Genomic DNA, 12166 nt, shown 5'->3' on the forward strand with positions numbered 1-12166 from the left:
CGTATGAAAATATAAAAACCGGTTATTCTAATTCAATTTTTAAATCATGCGAAATATCTTTCATTTTTTATTCGATACTTAAAAACAGTACCTAAAATAGTATATAAAAACATTAAAAATCACCCTCGTTAAAGAATAGTACCTAAAAACATAATCATTTCAATTTATATAGAGATAAAAAAGTAAACAAGACTGATGCCATAAATTGATTAACGAATTGAATCAATTTTTTAAAATCAAATTTTGATCCAGTCAAATAAAATTTTCATTCTTTTAAATTTTTTCAACATTTAATTTATTCATTTGTACGATGTTTTCGTTCTTTAATGAACTAGATCAATTTATAAATAAAGAAAATATAAAACGATTGAGTAAAATAATTTTATGATAAACTATTATATATATAATATATTTATTAATTTTTATAATAATTATCTTGAAATCATAATGATATATTATTGAACGATAATATAAAATGAAAGTATCACAGTAAAACTCTTTCAAATATCCTTAATTTACGATAACCATCCTATAAATTGTGTCAGAATACTAGTAGCACACAGGCGTAGGAAAAAACTGTATAAACAGTCGCCGAAGCCGTTGTGATTTTGCCACGTCCTTGATATGTAAGGTGGCAGCATCGGAAGCGTGGGATTCAACAAAAGAGAAAATTTGGAGGGAAAATAAAATAAGCAAAACATAAAGGGGTAAAAGCTGACACTGTTTTCTGTTTGCGTTTTTTTACTTTTTTTTTTTTCAAATATATTTATAATCGACATTGGCTTAGGCTATGTATCTGCAAATCACAGCCCAAAAATCTCTCCCTCTTTCGCTCTTTGTCTCTTTCTTTTACCGATTTTCGTTTTAATTTCTTTCTTAGTCGCATCGCTCTCGGATCACTTTGGGTTTTTCAGCGGAGACTTGCGTCGCACTCGCATGCAACAATTTACTGCGAGGTACGGAATCCGTGAATTTTCCGGCGAGGTAAGATTCCGTTGAAATTTTGCTTTGGTCCGAGGGGGAGGGTGGAACTTTGTGGAATTAGGATCGATTTGACTTCAGATCTGGGAATTAGGGTTTAGTTTTGGTTGCGGGTGATGTTAATTTTGGGATAGGGGCTTTGGTAGATGGAATCGGGGGTGAGATCGGGTGGTTCTGGGGTTGTGGTGAAGAGCAGAAACTCCTCGGGTTGTTTAATTGTGCGAAAGAAGGGGGATGTGTTGGGTGCTACTGCTTCCACCTCTCGGAAGCTCTATGAATCCAAGAATAGGCCAAACATCAACGTGCCATTGAGTGATTCTGGATCAAGCGACGAGTCACCAGTGCCTCCTGGTAGAAGGCTTGGTCCCGAGACTATTCGAGTTTTCAATGGTTTCGCTGCTGCCTCTGAGCGGGGTGGGAGTGAAATTAGTCGAAAGAGGTATAGAGTACAACGAATTAGGGGTAATGGTGAGGGTATTGCTGCGGAGAAAGGGTTGGAGCAGTGGGAAAGAAAGCGTAGTAAGTTGGTTGTGTACGATTTCGATGATTACAATGGCATGGATGTGGAGAACATGAGGAGGAGGCATTTGGATGGTCATGGAGGAGGAAGGTTTATGGGTTCAGTGCATGCTGCTAGAATTGGCATTGATAGGGAATTCAAAACAGGTTCAAGTGGACGAATCCTTGATAAGAGAAATAACTCTTATGGTGATAGGCCTGGTGGCTTGTATCCAGGGGATAATGTTGATCACAGTAGGTACAAGATAAACAGGGATGGACTCCGGGTACCTCTACGCTTGCAGAGGGAGAAGTTTAATTCAGATGAGTCCATTAGGGTTCAGGGGAGAAATGGTGTTTTGAAGGTAATGGTTAATAAGAAGAAGGTGGGTGGGCCATCAGAACAGTATTATGATCATCACAAACCAGTGGAAAGAAGGCAAAGGTTGAAGACTGAAGAGACTGCTAAGAGGCTGATGACTGAAGAGACTGCTAAGAGGTTGAAGACCGAAGAGGCTGCCAAAAGGAATGTAAATGTTCCAATTCGTCCTTTGTCATACTTGGAAATGAAACCTGTTGAGAAAACAGGATTACTCAAGAGGCCAGAGAAGAAAAGGATAGCATCAAGAAAATCATTGTCAAGCAAGGACAGTAAGGGTGATGAGGGGGATTCAGATAACAGTGACACATCATTGAATCTGGGAATAAGAAATACTGAAGCACGGAAGCCAGCAAAAAAAATAATATCTGAGGATGAGCAGACTCCTGTGCATGAAAAACTCCCAACCACAAGAACAAAAGAAGGAAAAATCAAGCGTGGTAGTGGTACAGAAAAACAGAAACTGCGTGAACGAATAAGGGAGATGCTGCTGGATTCTGGTTGGACCATAGACTATCGACCCCGAAGGAACAGGGACTATTTGGATGCAGTTTACATTAATCCAGCAGGTACAGCGTATTGGTCTATCATCAAGGCCTATGAAGCACTTCAAAAGCAATTGAATGAAGATGCTAATGAGGCCAAGCCCAAAGGGGATAGTTCTTCTTTTGCTCCTATTGCAGATGAAGTGCTCAATCAGCTAACTAGGAAAACTAGGAAGAAAATGGAGAAAGAATTGAAAAAGAAGAAAAAATATGATAGTGAAAGCGATAATGAAAAAGAGCCTCAAATAAGATCTGCCAGCCACAAGCGTGATATGAATAGTACGGATGGTGATAACAATGAGGAGAAATTAAGCTCCTTTATAAAGCAGGGTAGTAAGTCAATGAAAAATAAAATGTTTGAAAATACCATTATCAGTGCTCCCTCTAAAATCCAGAATGCTACCAATCACTCAGGTGATGGAATAGAAAAATCATTATTTGGATGTGATCCTCAGATACACGGACGGAAGAGTAAAAAACATGGAAGATGTACCTTGTTAGTTCGCAGTTCTAACAAAGGATCAAATTCAGAATCTGATGGCTTTGTTCCATATACGGGCAAGCGGACAGTTCTTGCCTGGTTAATTGACTCTGGAACAGTAGAGTTAAGCCAAAAGGTTCAGTACCGCAGACGGAAGAAAGTCATGCTGGAGGGGTGGATCACAAGAGACGGCATTCACTGTGGCTGCTGTAGTAAGATCCTCACAGTTTCAAAGTTTGAGCTTCATGCCGGAAGCAAATTGCCGCAGCCGTATCAAAATATATATTTGGAATCTGGAGTTTCTCTTCTACAGTGCCAGATAGATGCATGGAATAGACAAGAGCATGCTGAAAAAATTGGTTTCCATTCAGTGGATATTGATGGCGGTGATCCTAATGATGATACTTGTGGTATATGTGGAGATGGAGGGGATTTAATCTGTTGTGATGGCTGTCCATCAACATTTCATCAGAGCTGTTTGGATATACAGGTATGGGTGCATATTTTATTTTCCATATGTTGTGTTATGGTTCTCGCTTCTCAACATATGGACCTTGTTCTCTGTAATGTTTTGCATTGTCTCTCAGTGAACTGTAGCATATTAAATTTGTGTTTCCCTTTCAGATGCTGTTTGGTTTGTCTAGTTTTTGTTTGGGGTGGTGGAAGGGAGCGGTTATATCTCATAGTTTGGAGCTTTGTTGTTTTGAAGTCAAGGGGACTGAAGATACTTTCTTGTTATTATGATTTTGTCAATGTCTTTATAGTAAGCATTAGTCAAGTTGAATAGGTTTTCTAATAGAAGTAGACTCAGTGTTCCCGTACACAAAACTAGAATAATTTATTATTGACACTTTGGCAGAAGTGTTAATGACTTGTTGCAATTGCATACTGTTCTTTATTTTAGCCACACAATTGATTTATTAATTATTATAGGAGGATGGTTTTCTTCAATAGGAACTCATTTATGTTGTTGCAGATGCTTCCTCCGGGTGAATGGCGTTGTATGAATTGCACCTGTAAATTTTGTGGCATAGCCAGTGGAACTTCTGAAAAAGATGATGCATCTGTGTGTGTCCTACACATTTGCAACTTATGTGAGAAAAAATGTATTCACTTTCTCTCTTTTACGTTTGATGTTTCTTCAATATGTTTATATTTTTTGGCCATTACTTCCCTTCTCTCTCTCTTTTTATATATCACTTGGGTTTCATTTAATAAATACTTTCTATTTGCATAGATCATGACTCTTGCACTAAGGAGATGGATACCCTTCCTAATAACATCAATTCATCAAGCCTTTCTTTTTGTGGGAAAGAGTGCAAAGAGGTACCTTACCTCTTACAATTATTTCTGCTTTCCAACTTTTTGAAGTGTAACTTAACAAATGTATATGTATTTCTTTAACCATTTTCTACCTTACAATTCAGCATTCATCAGAGTACCACTTATGGGTGTGCACTAGTGTATAAAATTTGTGTTTCTTTCAAGACTCTTAGAATTCTTTATTTTAGGAACTTGTGAATTTTAATGTTTTGTTAAAATGAAAAATTTCCAAAGAAATAATAAAAATAGAAGTTAACTTTTGTAGTGCTGCTGTGGTAATACTGGATTCTTAATTATGATTTTTATTATTATTATTATTTGTACTTTTACAGCTTTCTGAACACTTGAAGAAATACCTTGGTACCAAGCATGAGCTGGAATCGGGTTTTTCATGGTCTCTCATTCATAGGACAGATGACGACTCAGAGGCAGCTTGCAGGGGTATTAGCCAGAGGGTAGAATGCAATTCCAAGTTGGCTATTACACTGACTGTGATGGATGAATGCTTTTTACCTGTTATTGATCGGAGGAGTGGGATCAATTTAATCCGTAACGTTTTATATAATAGTGGGTAAGAGCTAGTTAAAACTTTATAAATGAACCATAATACCCTATTAATGATTCATGAGATCTCTCGTTTAATTATGTGGATGAAAGCCATGTCTGATTCTGTATGTTATAGTTTTCAGCATTTATAAAGCTGTAAATTGATAAATGTGTTCCGTTTTGTTGTTTTAACTTTTAATGATATCTGAATTACTACATGATGTTGACTTCTTGATAATTTAAGTTGGTAGAAATGGAAATGATTAGTTTAGGTTTAATTGCACATTTGCACTTTCGGTCCCTCTAATTTGGACTACCTCTGATTTTGGTCTCCCAAGTTTTTTTAAGCTAATTAAGTCCTTTTATGTTTAAAATTAAGCAAATTTGATACCCTTGTTGATTTTCTTCTACATAAAGCCATCGAATTATTAATTTTAATTCAAATATTTTGGGGTTTATGTTATAGTTGAAATAGGAAATAATCAAGTTTAGAAGTAAAAAAATTATTGGAAACTAGATAAATTTGAAAGGTTTTACAAGATGTGAAATTAGGGTTTGAAGAGGGGGAATTTGATGTTTTAGTTGGTGAATTTTAAGCAGAAAACTGAAAAATAAAGAAGCTAAATTTTAAAAATGGTAGTTTGAGGTGCCACCCCACTTTCTAATCAATGTGTAAAATTGAGTAAAAAAAGTGAGAAATTGTGGGTTTTTGGTATTAGAAAATCGACAAAGGAGGGATCAAATTTGCTAAATTTTAAAAATCATAGGGGACTAAAATAACTCAGTCGAAACTAAAGGGAGGGAATGCAATTAAGCCATTAGTTTATAAGCATTGTTTTACTGACTGTGGTATGTTTGGGTTACTTCAAAATTTGAAATTGCTGATAGAATGATGCACCATGTACTTCAGCATTGTGCTCAAAGTACATTAAATTAACAAATCAAAGTATACTCTTCCGGCATACTGTTTTTTTCTGAGATGCATAATTTCTAGCATTGACAGTTCTTTCTCTTGTCTCTATTTTTTTGCTTTCTATTTATTTTCAGATCAAACTTTAGTCGGTTGAGCTATAGTGGCTTTTACACTGCTATTTTGGAGAGAGGGGATGAAATCATTGCTGCAGCATCTATCAGGTTCTAAGCCCCTTTTCCTTGCTGACTAATTTTCTGTATTTCTGACCTTTTCTTTAGGGAAAACTGCAGAAACAATAGAAGTTGGGAGAATGAAAGGTTTTCAGTTGCAATTGGATTGAAAGTCCACCCACTTTCCAGATCTACCTTGAGATATGACGGGAACTAAGGAAATAATTGAAAAGAATAGTTGTCACTTGATAAGGAAAAAAAAAAGAAAGAAAACTTTGTAGTTATTGAGAGAGTTTGTTTTGATCATGTGAAGGCAATGAAATTCTTAATTATGTAAATATCTATGTCCAACACCTCAAACAGAATTACTTCCGAAGGAGGATACTTTTGGGGGAACCCAAAATATACACATGCACGCACATACATGACCATCAGCCATTCTTCAATTGCTTTAGAGAGAGCTTCTCCTTTCATATGACTAGTCTGTTGAATTTGCTAACATCTGACATCTGTCATACTCTAGTGTGACTACTTTGGAGAGAACTTCTCCTTTCCATACACTAGTCTGTGAAAATGAGTTAGAAATTGCCAAGTTAAGTTTGGCAGTGCCCTAACCCTTCGGCCTTTATAAAAGATGTTATATTGCTTGTAACGACGAAGCTTGAGTGACATTGGGTAGCCATTTGCTCTGGTTCCCAACTTTCTAGAAAATAATATTTAGTTTTATGTTTTAGCTTAAAAGGATGGTAAAAGGTCATATGACTGTTTTCTTGCTCTCTCTCTCTCTCATTCTCATAATGTATATCTGAGCTTCCATGTGTTTATTTTGTTAGTGAGAATAAAGGGAGTATAATGTAAGTATTTACTTTCCTGTCTTAGGTTCCATGGAACTCAGATAGCAGAGATGCCATTCATTGGAACTCGCCATATATATAGGCGCCAGGGGATGTGCCGCCGGCTTTTTTCCGCCATTGAATCGGTAAACATTGAAGCTATTGTTTTGTGATTTCCTTGCACCTAAGAATAAGATCTATTTAAAATTTTGATTGGGGCCTTTCTGCATGCATCTTTTAATGACATTGACTTGTTCTTAAACTTATTTTTTCCTCCTCCATCGGAAGACCCTTTGCTCTCTGAAGGTTGAAAAACTAGTTATTCCTGCCATTGCTGAAGTCACAAATACATGGACGACAGTTTTTGGCTTCACACATCTGGACAAATCACTCAGGCAAGAAATGAAGTCACTGAATATGATGGTCTTCCCTGGTATAGATATGTTACAGAAGCTGTTAGTGGAACAAGGAAACCATGAGGGTAATAAAACCACAGGTGTTTATGTTGTTTTTGTTTATTTAAATTTTAGCAAGTTACTTTTGCCTGTACACAAGTTTTACTTATTTTTTTCCTTACAGGTTCTGAGAAAATGGAAAATGAAGACGATGATTTTATCAAGACCAAAATGGAAAGTAGGTCAGATGTGGGTTCTTCAACTCCACAAGATCCTCATGGTAGTGATGATGTTAGTTCAAGTCCTGCTAATGAGACAAATAATGAATGCAGCGATGCTTCTCAAGAACTAAATAACCAAGTTTTGGTTGATGGGATTATCTGTTCCAAATCTCATTCTGAGGAAATGATGTCTGATCCAGTTTCAGATAAATGTATTTCTCCTTCTAGAACTAGTCTTAGTGAACTAGAAATGAAGAATAAAGTAGCGGCTGCTCCTCCTGTTGATAGATTAGATTCTTCTACCAAATGTCAATCCATTTCTCCGGTTGACACTTCTGTTAGTTGTCACCCAGTAGATATTCTGAAAGTTCAAACTTTGGTTCAGGAAAATACTTGTTGTGATCCATGTCCAGCAGAAGAAAACCTTGACAAGAAGTGTCACTCGTCCACTGCTATGAATTTTGATTCATTGGAGCTTGACATTAATCCAGTGTTGGATTCTGAAATGGCAGACAATACTCTTCCTACTAAAGAGGTTTTTATGAATGACGCTGTTGAAGTTGTTCCTTCAGGGAATATATCTGAAGAGAATATTACAAAGGGGAATAATCGAAATGTAGATGAATCCAGTTCTGCTCTCAATCATGCTGATGAAAGTTTGTTGCAAGTGGGATCTGTTTCCAATGGTGAAATTGGATGTGAGAATGAAAAGGATTTACATTTGAACCCAGGAGTTACTTCAAATGAAATGTATTTTGATGAAAGTGGCATAAATGCTTCTGGTGATAGTTCCGAGAATGTTCTGGTCTAACAGAATGACTGAGTCCTGTACTGCTCGTGATACTCTCAAGTTTTTTTTTCAGAGCTTCATTGCCTTGTAAGCAAGTCAATTTTCAAGGCATTTGAATCTTCTGTGATGTTCTATTGATCTGGGTATTATGAATAAGTTCTATTGATTTTGAGGGAAATATTGTTTTGTCCCTTGCATTGAAGTGAATTTTATTTTATGTGATGTTTCTTTTGCCAAAAAGATTCAACTGCATCTGCACCAGACCTGTTGCCATATGATCATGTAGCCGAATAGGTGAAGTTACTGGGGATTAATATACAACGGCCCTTCAACAGAAGCTAATACTGATTGTGCTGTTCCTATTGTATATATCTGAATCTGGTAGAGTGGATGCGGGTTTCTGCTCAATCCCTTGTGCCACTCAATGTCCGCTGTAATTCATCAATCATCCTATGACATAAGCGATGGTACTTTGAGCAATTTTTTTACATAGATGTTTCTGTTTTCTTCTTTCTTTTTTACATAGATTTGTACCATGTGTTTAATCTGGCATGACTATATTTAATTTAATGAGTAATTGAGGGAAGCAAGAAATTATGTTTCTTTCATTCCAATCTGAGCTCCTTGTATTCGGCTTGTGGTCCATTTCTGCCAAAGTTCTTCATAGAATTTTGTCATAATGTGGTTTTTCTGGGCGGCCCTATATTGGGTCCCTTGGTATGCACCGTGCAGCAAATGACAAATTGTATTTCTGGTGAGGCTTTTATTTTTTACTTTCTTTAATTAAGTCCACATCTTCCGTATGAAAGAAAATGATTATAATGCCAAAGTTTTAGAAAAGTAGTAAAAAATTGATGAAATTGGTGAAATTTAGTTATCCCGTTTGAGGTGATTTTTTAAAATGCAAAAAATTAAGAGTCCGTTTCACTTTATATTTAGATTTTGGAGTCTATCTACTACAAAATAAAGTTCTTTTAAAACTAGGTTAGTAGTTAATTTTTTTATAATTTTTCAATAATTACTTATAAGAAAAAATTTAATCCATAAGATTAAATGAATTAAACTTATTGTCCAAGTTAATATCTATATATGTATTTTAACGTTTTCAAAAATTTCTTTCGGGTAACTTCATACCTTGGTAAACTCTTACCAACAAAATTCTACAACTGAAATGTTTTCAAAAGCGAAAAGCTCACCTAAATTGGACATAACGTAAATCAAATAATAATAATAATGCTGGATTAATTCATTAATCAGAATTTCTCAAAAAAAAGTTGACTAATAAGAATGTTTTGTACCCACTGGAAGTAGATTTTATATATTTATATATGTTTATATTAAGTTTAATTACTGTTTTAATTCCTGAATTTAAAAGAGATGTTTTTTTAATTCATAAAATTTAAAAATATTTTATAAATTTTGATAAATTATTTTTTTAGTCTTTAATATAATAAATTAACACTTTGTCAGTAAATACAAATAATTTCAGGGACAATAATTAAGCCTTTTATATTATAAATATTGGAATATATGTTTGTACGGCGCCAGAGAAGACTACAAAAGGAAAAAGGCGTCCCACACGGCAAAGGCAAAACCTCAACCCAGTTACTGCGAACGTTTTTTGTATTTTCAAATATTTTTGGTATACATTCCAAGGGTCGGGTCTCCAATTACAGCGGGCTTCACGATCACTCAAGTTAAGTTAGCTCCTGCATGACTGAGTGCACTCTAACTGTTTGGCTTTTTGCTTCTGTGAGCATCAACTTGTTTTCCTGCTTCTGATCATGGTGTCCGTGCTCGCTAGGAAGGGTGCATCCTTATACAAAAGAAACTTTCTCTCCAGGACATTCAATCTCTGCTTCAAGTCCCTCACCACCATTCCCAACAAAGATGTTGAGGCTGCAGCGAGTTTACCTTCTGAATACTCTACCAGCCCCCATCTTTCCCCATTTTTCTCCGACTTCAACCACCCCTCGACTGGTTTTGATATCGAGCTTGTGGATCATGATGCTTGGGCGGTCTCATCTGGGGTTGCACAAGCCTGGCGAGAACCAGCATCAAGAGCTACTACTTCTTTTGGCCCGCAAGTGACTGGTGAGGCCCTTGATGACCATGTTGAGGGTGAGCTTGATTTTGAGGACATAGATAATATGAGAGTTCGTGGCAATCTATTCTACAAGCTTGAGCGCAGTTCCAAGGAGTTTGAAGAGTATAATTTAGATTTTCACAGGAAGAAATCTTCTAAGAGAAAAGAGGAGGTAAACAAAGCTAAAACAACTCCAAATGTGGTTTCCAAAGATCACAAGCTTCCCAAAGTTGATGAATTGACAAGAAGTAAAAGTGTTGTGCCCCGGGTGGATGACATCAATGATGGGTCTACTGTGAACAAGAGGCAGAGGACTCCCACGTTTAACCAGCTTACAGGTCCTTATCACGAACCGTTCTGCTTGGACATTTTCATATCAAAAGCCTCTGTCCGTGCCTGCGTTGTTCATAGGGTAACTAGCAAGGTTGTTGCTGTGGCACATTCTATTTCCAAGGACTTCAAGTTTGACCTGGCTTCTACCAAGAACAAAACCACTTGTGCTGCTGTGGGAGCAATTCTTGCTCAGAGAGCATTGGCTGATGATATTCATGACATTGTTTACACTCCAAGGAAAGGAGAAAGGGTGGAGGGGAAGCTTCAGATTGTTCTTCAGTCTATCATTGATAATGGCATCAACGTAAAGGTAAAGATTAAGCAGAGGCCCAAGAAGTCATTCAACCGCATTTGACCTGAGGTGTGCTCATTCAGTTGCCATTCCATGGTTACATATATGAGATCCATATAAGCTTACATTTTACAAAAATGGAAGGGGAATTCAGTTGCCGTCACAGTGACTAAACCTTGACGTTGCAGCTGGAATCGTGGTCATGCACCGTTTTTTAAAAAAACCTTGGTAAGGCTAGCCTAGGTAGGATTTGAATCATTTGGAAACTGCGAAATTCTACTTCCATTTTGGATTGCACACTTGTAATATGTGAATAAAGTTTAGAATTTTTAAATAAAATTGCAAAATGATAACTATGTATCCACAATTTAGTTCATTATGCTAGATAACCATTTATCAGCAGTAATTTGAGTCAAATGTTGTATTTCATGCATCGATAAAATGCTACATAATATAACAGAAGTATATATAAAACCAGAGCGACATCAGCAAAAAATAATAGAAACAAGCAAAGACTCAACGCTGTTAACCAAAGCCAGCAGCAGCAAGGAATTAACTAGACTAGATTCAAAACTCAAAAACAGACTAGTAGTCAGTCATTGGCTGTGGCTAACTGCAATGACAAAAGCTCCTCCTCGGGGATAATCTTAATATGACAATCGGATTGAGGGTAGGCTGCACACAAGAGTGCATAGCCACGCTCCACCACATCATCACTGAGCATTCCATCACTCTGATCAACAGATCCACTAATGAGACGAGCAGGGCATGTCATGCAGACTCCAAGCTTGCAATCATGAGGCACAGACAAGCCAGAGTCCAATGCCTTTGACAGAATGGTCTCGTCAGGTTCAACTTCCACCTCAGTGGACTCTCCATCGTGCTCAATCACCACTTTATAGGACCTCACACTGAGTGTGAGACGTGGCCGAGGAGCCTTCAGCTCAAAAGCAGTGGAGTTCTTCTTTCTGGGGTGCTGCTGCCTTTCTTGTCTGAAAAGACTCAAGGGTGTTCTTGTTAACTGAAGGCTTGCCATCTTCAGCCTTCCACAAAGCCAGATAGATGTGGTGGATCAAGGGATAAGACTTGTGGCCTTTTTTTTTCAAGGGGTAAATCCCCCAACATATGTAACATGTTAGTTTTTCATAAATAAAAATTATTATATAAATATTTTAAATGTAAATGTTATCAATTAAAAATTAACTCTTACGTTAATATGGATAACAATTCATTTAATTAATCAAATACATTTTTTTTACAAAATTATGCAATGTTTTTCAATTTTAAAATTTACTTAGAATTCGAATTAAATACCTATCCGTCTCCGACAAGTTTTTTTCTTCTTATTATGCTACATAACTGTGTCGCAAAAATCATAAA

At 36.5% G+C, this 12166-nt stretch overlaps 3 protein-coding genes across 4 annotated transcripts; 2 read left to right on the forward strand and 1 right to left on the reverse strand.

Annotated features, from left to right (window-relative positions):
• Nucleotides 1-695: 695 nt before the first annotated feature.
• Nucleotides 696-8689, forward strand: LOC100801863 (uncharacterized). 2 transcript variants are annotated; one of them, XM_006590339.4, is made up of 8 exons: nt 696-3374; nt 3861-3990; nt 4122-4210; nt 4540-4778; nt 5801-5887; nt 6716-6815; nt 6958-7165; nt 7249-8689. In XM_006590339.4, exons 1-8 carry the CDS (start codon nt 1128-1130, stop codon nt 8094-8096), a joined length of 3948 nt encoding a protein of 1315 aa, XP_006590402.1. In that variant the 5' UTR covers nt 696-1127; the 3' UTR covers nt 8097-8689. The 2 variants fall into 2 exon arrangements, with proteins under 2 accessions (XP_006590402.1, XP_006590403.1); XM_006590340.4 differs by having other exon boundaries at nt 6958-7150.
• Nucleotides 8690-9600: 911 nt separating this feature from the next.
• On the forward strand, nt 9601-11223 carry LOC100802391 (uncharacterized). Its single transcript, XM_003538594.5, has one exon. It carries the CDS (start codon nt 9860-9862, stop codon nt 10847-10849), a length of 990 nt encoding a protein of 329 aa, XP_003538642.1. The 5' UTR covers nt 9601-9859; the 3' UTR covers nt 10850-11223.
• Nucleotides 11179-11901, reverse strand: LOC100794941 (ferredoxin C 1, chloroplastic). The gene has a single exon (XM_003537280.5). The coding sequence runs from the start codon at nt 11820-11822 to the stop codon at nt 11379-11381; it is 444 nt and encodes a 147-aa protein (XP_003537328.1). The 5' UTR covers nt 11823-11901; the 3' UTR covers nt 11179-11378.
• Nucleotides 11902-12166: the final 265 nt, after the last annotated feature.

This window comes from Glycine max, chromosome 11 (assembly GCF_000004515.6).
Source record: "Glycine max cultivar Williams 82 chromosome 11, Glycine_max_v4.0, whole genome shotgun sequence".
Classification (NCBI taxonomy): domain Eukaryota; kingdom Viridiplantae; phylum Streptophyta; class Magnoliopsida; order Fabales; family Fabaceae; genus Glycine; species Glycine max.

Excerpts from the sequence above, each read along its gene's own strand:
- LOC100801863 (XM_006590339.4), top strand. The coding sequence starts at position 1,128 with ATGGAATCGGGGGTGAGATCGGGTGGTTCTGGGGTTGTGGTGAAGAGC. Across the intron at positions 3,375-3,860 it reads AGAGCTGTTTGGATATACAG|ATGCTTCCTCCGGGTGAATG; the intron begins GTATGGGTGCAT and ends ATGTTGTTGCAG. Across the intron at positions 5,888-6,715 it reads ATTGCTGCAGCATCTATCAG|GTTCCATGGAACTCAGATAG; the intron begins GTTCTAAGCCCC and ends TTCCTGTCTTAG.
- LOC100802391 (XM_003538594.5), top strand. The coding sequence starts at position 9,860 with ATGGTGTCCGTGCTCGCTAGGAAGGGTGCATCCTTATACAAAAGAAAC.
- LOC100794941 (XM_003537280.5), bottom strand. The coding sequence starts at position 11,822 with ATGGCAAGCCTTCAGTTAACAAGAACACCCTTGAGTCTTTTCAGACAA.